At 31.7% G+C, this 7651-nt stretch overlaps 2 protein-coding genes across 2 annotated transcripts; one reads left to right on the plus strand and one right to left on the minus strand.

The window, feature by feature from the left end:
• The first annotated feature begins 1296 nt into the window (after positions 1-1296).
• LOC123714081 (dynactin subunit 4) lies at positions 1297-5611 on the plus strand. Its single transcript, XM_045668182.1, has 8 exons — positions 1297-1510; positions 1681-1945; positions 2316-2470; positions 3208-3370; positions 3639-3822; positions 3927-4131; positions 4266-4408; positions 4726-5611. The coding sequence occupies exons 1-8, from the start codon at positions 1382-1384 to the stop codon at positions 4928-4930; spliced, it is 1449 nt and encodes a 482-aa protein (XP_045524138.1). The 5' UTR covers positions 1297-1381; the 3' UTR covers positions 4931-5611.
• Positions 5612-5695: 84 nt separating this feature from the next.
• LOC123710908 (protoporphyrinogen oxidase) lies at positions 5696-7611 on the minus strand. The gene has a single exon (XM_045663214.1). The coding sequence runs from the start codon at positions 7436-7438 to the stop codon at positions 6014-6016; it is 1425 nt and encodes a 474-aa protein (XP_045519170.1). The 5' UTR covers positions 7439-7611; the 3' UTR covers positions 5696-6013.
• Between the last annotated feature and the right edge of the window lie 40 nt (positions 7612-7651).

Here is a 7651-nt window from a genome sequence, read left to right on the forward strand (position 1 = left end):
ACCGTTACATTCGCAAATTGCGCCGATAAAATTTATGTTCGTACTCATACATTTTGCCAACTATAACATCCTTTTTTTGTTAGTTTTTCTTTTTTGAAAAGTAATAAAGTACACAGACATTTAGTTTGTTCAAAGAGCGTTTATCTACAAAAACTGCTCTGTCGTTAGCACTCTTTTTATTAATCGCAACCAAATTTGTTATTCTACAACATGTTCCCTAATAAATTTACATTTTGAAAAAATACGTTTGTACATGTGTCATAATTTTTTTTTTAGTATTCCTATCAATGCCTTTCGTGCACAGAATAAAGACGTTAATTTTGTGCAAAAGTCGCTTGACAGGATTGGGTCAATTGTGGTTTGCAAGTATAATTTTTAGCTCAAGCCTTGCGTGTATCTAATTAATGATAAATGTTTAATATTTTTATCGTGTCGTCAAGCGCGATATTTTTTTATTCATGAGTAAAGTTCGGAAAATAATTACTGTGTTTGTCCTTTAATTGATATAAAATTATAAGCTGACTGTGTTGAGTCATACTGAGCTTCAGCATTTAGCATTCACATTGATACATAGCATATTATTCATATTAAATTCTAAAATTATTTATTAAATTCTCAATAATATTTTAAATATTAAAACTACTTTTTTTAAACTTTGTTGCACATAAAATGTAATTATGTCGAACAGATACACATATGCGAAATAATATAGGAGTTAACTTTTCGTTAAGCATATCATCGAAGTTTATTCTGAATTCTTAAACTCCAATATTTCATACACTAACATATGCATACTTTCACATTAAAAATCAAGACTTAGTAAATCAATTGGTATATGGCATCAGGAATCATAGTCATAGTTAGTGCTAAGTCTAGATTTGAAATCTGAATTGAGAAAAATTCAGAATCCGCGTCTGGTTCAGATGGCCAGTTTTATTTTTTTATGAATAAGTATACATAGTGTAAACGGTTTGTTTTTTCTACTTCATTATTACTAGTAAAATAAACCATTCAAATATATCATCAGTTTGGATGGTTTTTATACATAGTAAATAAGTAAAATAATTTATAACAATAAAAATAAAAATATTTTGATACCCACGATAGGATCATTTATCGACCAACGGGCAACGACTGAATAATATTAATTATCCTAAGTTCCCATGCCAATATTAAAATATTACCTAGGTCACCGGAAACTGCAAGTATATATTGTCAATAGTCAACATCTAATGACAGAACCGTTCAATACAGTAAGCTTGTCATATTAAAAATTGTGATGTCACAGTCAAAGTTATTGTGATTCGTGAATCAAATCGATTGGGATTTTTGCACTTACTCAAAAATTATTCGTTAAAGAAATTTCATAAGCTTTTATATTATGGCTTATTTAGTACAGCCAGATTATGTGAAATATGTCTGCAGTTGCGGACAAATGAAACCGATTACTAACTTGTATTTCTGTCGTCATTGCTTAAAAATTCGATGTGGATTCTGTATATGTCATGAGGTATGTATTTTCTACAATATTAAGTTAAAGCAAAGTATTCACTTTTCGGAAAAAGTAACAATATCAGTGCAGGGCAGTGCCAATCCATCTGATCCCGTTTATGTACTTATTATCCACTACAGTAAGATTTTCAATAACTTTCAATTTATGCGTCTTAATTGTCCTGTTAGGTTGACTCACATTATTGTGCAAACTGCCTAGAAAACATGCCTTCATCTGAAGCAAGACTGAAGAAGAACCGCTGCAGTAGTTGTTTTGATTGCCCAAGTTGCTTTCATACATTATCAACCCGTGCTACTATGGTCCAGCCAAGACAGGACCCTGCCTCTGGTGATGCTAAGGTTGAAAATAAGCAGCCAAAGAAAATGTACTATTTGTCATGTTTTAACTGTCGCTGGACATCCAGGGATGTTGGGATACCGGACCAACCTGTTGGTGAGTTGAGAACAGAACAGAGAAGAGCAGTTTAAGCTAACCTAGCTATATGAAAAACACTACACTCACAAAACTGTTTTTATCCTGTCAAATAGCAACAGTTCTTTCATTTACCCCATCAGCTCTGCAACCCTTGTTTTGTAGATGCAAGACACTATCATTTATTTACAAAATGAATAATTTGATGTTGTTATTTGGTATTGAGTTAGTAATATTTTCTAGTGGATCTATTCTCTGATTTGTATCTGTTTGATATAATTAAATTTTGTGTGCAATAAAGTTTAGAAAAGTAGTTTTAATATTTAAAATATTATTTAGTTTTTAATAAATAATTTTATAATTTAATGTCAATAATTATTCATAATTTCAGCATCTGGTGGCTGGCCAGAAAGGGTAAACCCATTTGCAAATCGGTTTGCACAGTTGATGGAATATTATAAGGCTATAGCACAGCAAGAGAAACAAGAAAAACTTGATAAAGAAAGAAAGAAGTTTGCTATCAGAGGAAACTATATAACTCTTACTGTAAGAGCTTTGTACAATATTGTTTTCTTCACATTTCTTAAAACTCATTTATAAAGCATTCTTAAGAAAAAATTTAATAACGATTGCTTATAGATTAACAACAGCACATGCTGCTACAGACTTTTTGATCTCTATATATATAAAATTCTCGTGTCACAATGTTCATTCCCATACTCCTCCGAAACGGCTCTACCAATGCTTGATTTTGGAATGATTTTTTAAATGCAAATTTAGTAAGTCTGAGAATCGGCTACTATCTATCTTACAAACCCCTAAGTGATAAAGGGTGCCCAGCCGAAAAAAATTTTTTTTTAGACAATTTTTGTTTTTTTTATGATACAGCATACAAAAATACATAGAACCCTAAATTGTCACCCCTCTACGTTCAACCCCTATTTTTTAACATAGCTTATTTTTATTTAACTAAAAGAATAGTAAACATTCTGTTTGTTAAGTTTGCAGGGTCAGCTAGTAATATTTAAAATAGAAAAATTTTGTGTGACCTTAATAATTCACACTATGCATTTCAATAAGGAATTATTTTTCCCAATTTTGTAAAATATTCATTTCCTCTGCTATTAGGTGTTGTTTATGTTATGTAAGTCTTCCTTGATGGACAATCTAATACAAAATTAAGTTTCAGCTTTTGAACTACTTCCAAAGATTAGTCCAATAATACAATACACAAACTCTTGAGGTTTATAAGATGTGTATACATCTACATTATAACATTACAGGATAAAACGGGCCTGACTGGAGCCATGGCTCGAAATAGAGCGGGTATGCCATCTAGTGAGAGTACTTCTAGTGCAATTGCTAACTTTGTGCTGAGTCAGGCCACGGAGGAAGTTGAAGAATTGCCAGATGACTACCACTCCAGGGAGGTTAACTTAAAAATGAGTAAGTTATTCCCTTTTTTTAAGAATAAGCTTATTTAGGTTAGAAGTAGGACAGTGAATATTTCTTGTGTGTTGTTGGTGTCAATACCAATTTAAATTAAAGACATATTATTTTGTAGTTGTCTTTTTATATAGGAAGGAAGAAAAATCCTTTCCACTGACTTGGACCGCCCCAGAGTTGCCTGTCTCTTAAGAGTACTGAAACAATGTGATAATGATAATCATGAAATATTTCTTATTAATTCTTAATATTATCTTCATGTTTTCAGTAACAACAATGCCACAACGTCTGGCATCGCCAGAGTGGCAAGCCCAACAAGTATCCCGCTTACAACCGATTGCCCGTCCTCTGAGTGTGAAAAGAAGTCAGCGTTGCAGGCAATGTGACCACAACCTTACTAAGCCTGAATATAATCCTGGCTCTATTAAGTTTAAAATTGAGTTGCTTGCATTGTAAGTATTTTGGACACACCACGTTTGTTATTTGTTAGACTTATCACTTTCTGTAGATGAAAACTACAAAAAATCGTAGTTTTTAGTCAAATTTTTGCTTTTAGCTACCATGTTCCAGAAGTGAAGATTATCTCATATGAGACAATAAAGCCAGGTGTTACATCAGCATTGCTGCTGAAGCTGACAAATCCGACAGCTCACGAAATGCAAATACAACTCATACAACCAAATGAAGTGCCTGAAATTGAAGAGAAAGAAGAACCCAAAAATATTGAGAAGTCATTGGAAAAATCACTAAACTTGGAAAAGGTTTGTTCATACTCCTAATAATGCAAATGTGTTACAAAATTTTTACTTGTAATAAAAAAAAGTACAGTATGAGGCTGAATGCATTTCCATAATTTTCGTGAGTCAGCCTTGACAAGCCTAATGTTTTTATTCAGGATATGTCTTGGAAGTCGGTTGTGGAACGCAAGCCAACTTTGCCCTCTGCAATAAAAGTGAATAACCCAGAGCTAACCTTTACCCTTGCTCAAAGAGATGATGCTGCTGAGTATGATGATGATTCGCATCATGACACCAATGAGTAAGTGTGGATTCGTTATTTTCTTGTAAGATTTGGAAGATATGTACTTTAATTAGAAATATAAAAAATGTGGTTTTTCAAAATATGGTAAAACAAATTTAATAGTCTATGTATTGATGTGGCTCAGTGTCTATTGAAACTAGAATTGGTTCACAGAAATGAATGAAACTGAAACAGACATAGTTCAATTTAAATTGGTTTAACCCTAAAAGGTATAGCCCCCTTTAGGGTTCAAACACATAATATGCAAATCTATATATATTTAGGATATCTTGCTTAAATGCAACTTATATTTAAAGTACTTTACCTCATTCCAGCATAATACTTTGGAGGAAATCCAACAAGCTAGCACTTCGTCTGCAACTGACAGCTGATGAAAATGCTAAAGTGGGTCTTCCAGCAGTGGCTGTGATTGCTTTACAATACACATATCGAAACACAGTTCCACCCACTTCCACTCAGCCCAGAGACCACACCCTCTACACCACAGTCACCATAGATCTTGGAATTGTTTCTCAATAGTAAAAACACTTAAACATAATTTTTTATAATAAGAAGTAAATAAAATATATTCTATATTATAATATAGTATTTTAAGGTCTCATATTAATTTATTGCCATGGCATCTTTTAGTTAAATAAGACTGAAAATGCTCGTTAAGTGATATTTATGTTCCCAAAATAACTTGAGATTATTTGAGCAAAAATGAACTTGCATTTTAAAAAAGTTTTTTTGCTATCAATATAAACAGTTTCAGGGGAACCTTTTGCTTGTATTAATGTGAAAGCAATGCATAATGAACTTATTAAATAGGTGCTACAAGTAGTTGTAAGTTTTATGCACTTATCCATATTCTAGTCTTAAGATTTTTTTTACCTTAACAGCTTTATCATATTTTGGTTGTTACTTCTAAATGTCAAAAAAGTATTATTTATTTTAATGTAAGTTGAACAATATCGAATATCTTTTGAAGTCGTAACATTAACAACAAATACAGATATTGCTTAAACTAATATTGTTTCTTTAATTGTTTTAAACATCCCATCTCAAAATTTGAAAAGTCAAAGTTAAATCATTTATTTCAATCAGACCACCTAATGTGGCAACGTTAAATAAAATATAAAGATAATTCTAGTTGCCTCTTCCAAAAGGTAGTTTTGAGTGGAGAAGAATGGGCAAGAAATTCCAGAAATGGGTAGAAATAGGTGTAAAATCAATTAAAAAAATTTGTTAACTTTACTCTTTTATCAATATAATTTTTATGTGTTATTTATGTTAAATGATTTGAAAGTTTAAATTGGTTTTTGTATTTCCTGTCCTTGACAGCTTGTTTCACTAATAGAGATTGTAGATTGCGTATATTCAAAGTTGCATAACATTTAATATTGTTATGAAATATCTTTAGACTAAAAATAGTGAAAGAACTTTTTAACAAATAAATTATTATTGTATTGCACAAACCATCACAGTAAATTCATTTGTCAGGTAAAACATAATATGGCAGCTCAATAACATAAACATTATTATTGCACCAAAACATCCCATTTGAAAATAACTAAATTAATATATTTGTGTATAAATGCAGTCTTGACTTTTTCATATATACTAAGTTTTTGTACAATCCTGTTCTACTTGAGACTTAGCAGAATAAATAACATCGTTTACACCAACACCATCATAACTACTGCCAATTAAAGAAATAGGTAAATTCTTTTCACTTATATATCGCCTTATTTTGTCAACTCGTTCATAATGACCAACCACATATTGCGGGATACATTTCTGGAGTATATTAACATTAAAAGCCGCTGGATCTTCGTCAATCTTCAAAATTGATTTTATTTCTTTCATTGCAATATTTAGAAGCCTATCCTTTTTTACATTTTCACCAAACTTCTCTTTAAACCATCTTCCACCCAGCATTACAGTTAAGACTGTCCCATTTTGATCAGGAATACAGCAAGAGTCAAACACAACACCTAATATAGGTGAATTCTCAAGTGGTGGTATCAAGAACCCAAAAGCTGGAGTTATGAGTGGTTTATTTGTTGAAAAATATAGATTAACTATCCCTACAGTTACAAATGGTATATCACTTAAGTTTTTAGATAGGTCAGGATGTTGCCTTTCTACTAATTTAGATAAAATATGTGCTGGTATGGTAGAATAAACATGATTAGCTGAAATGACTTCCCCATTACTTTGTTTAAGTTTTACCAAACTTGAGTCAACAAATTCTATTTCCTCAACTTTAGTATTAAATTGCAGGTTTACATTGCTATCTTGTAAATAGGTTTTGAGTGTAATTGGGAATATTTCAAGGCCTCCACGTATAGTATACACACTCCACTTTTCTTCTTTTGCTGTTTTAGCTAGCTCAGTTAACTCTATATCATCAGGTATTTTTGTTTTGAACATTGATTTCATTAAACCCTTCATTACACCACCATAGTTTTGTTCATACTCAAATAAAGTTTTCATTAAAAATTTGACAGATATTTCCTTAGCATCACCAGCACATATTCCACATATCATTGGGGATATTGCATAGTCTGCTATTTCTCTACCAAATCGGCGGTCAACAAAATTGTAAATAGAGTCGTCTTTCAATTCTTTGTGAGGCTGTTTTAAGTCGTTAAACACTGCATAAATAAGGGGTTTCGAAAATGGTTCATTTTTTTGGAAGATCCCTTTGAGGCTGGATGGAAGAAGATGCAAAGCATTGTTAGCAAAGATCATTCTGTTTTTGGCAGCAGGATGATCTGGTTTTATCGGAGATATGTGTTCACTGAGCCCTAAATCTTGCATCATGTTTAAAGTATTAAGACCTGTGATGCCTTTCGGGCGAATAGTTCTTGGGCCTTGTTCAAATAAGTAATCTTTAGTGCGAATACTTTTTATCCATCCTCCACATTGATTTGTAGCTTCGAAGAGAAAAAGTTTAAGTTTATTTGGGTTGTTTGCGTTATTTTTCAATAAATAATAACCCGTGGATAGCCCTCCTAGACCGCCGCCTAATATTGCTGCCATTTCGATAGTGTTTCATTTATTTTTAACAATAACCTTACTTTTATTTATTTTTTGTTTAACATAGGAACACTATTATGGCAAATAAACACAAGAACAGCTGTTTCAATAGTGATAACTGATAAAAGTGAATCAAAATAAAATTAAAAGTTGTACTTGAAAGTGACAACAAGATAATTTTTTAGTGTAAATTGTGACAGTGAGTAAAGACATGTA

This window comes from Pieris brassicae, chromosome 1 (genome assembly GCF_905147105.1).
Source record: "Pieris brassicae chromosome 1, ilPieBrab1.1, whole genome shotgun sequence".
Classification (NCBI taxonomy): Eukaryota; Metazoa; Arthropoda; class Insecta; order Lepidoptera; family Pieridae; genus Pieris; species Pieris brassicae.

Bases quoted from the DNA above. Each gene is read 5' to 3' on its own strand.
- LOC123714081 (XM_045668182.1), top strand. From the start codon at position 1,382: ATGGCTTATTTAGTACAGCCAGATTATGTGAAATATGTCTGCAGTTGC. The intron at 1,511-1,680 runs GTATGTATTTTC...TTGTCCTGTTAG, and splicing joins GATTCTGTATATGTCATGAG to GTTGACTCACATTATTGTGC. The intron at 4,132-4,265 runs GTTTGTTCATAC...GTTTTTATTCAG, and splicing joins AATCACTAAACTTGGAAAAG to GATATGTCTTGGAAGTCGGT.
- LOC123710908 (XM_045663214.1), bottom strand. From the start codon at position 7,438: ATGGCAGCAATATTAGGCGGCGGTCTAGGAGGGCTATCCACGGGTTAT.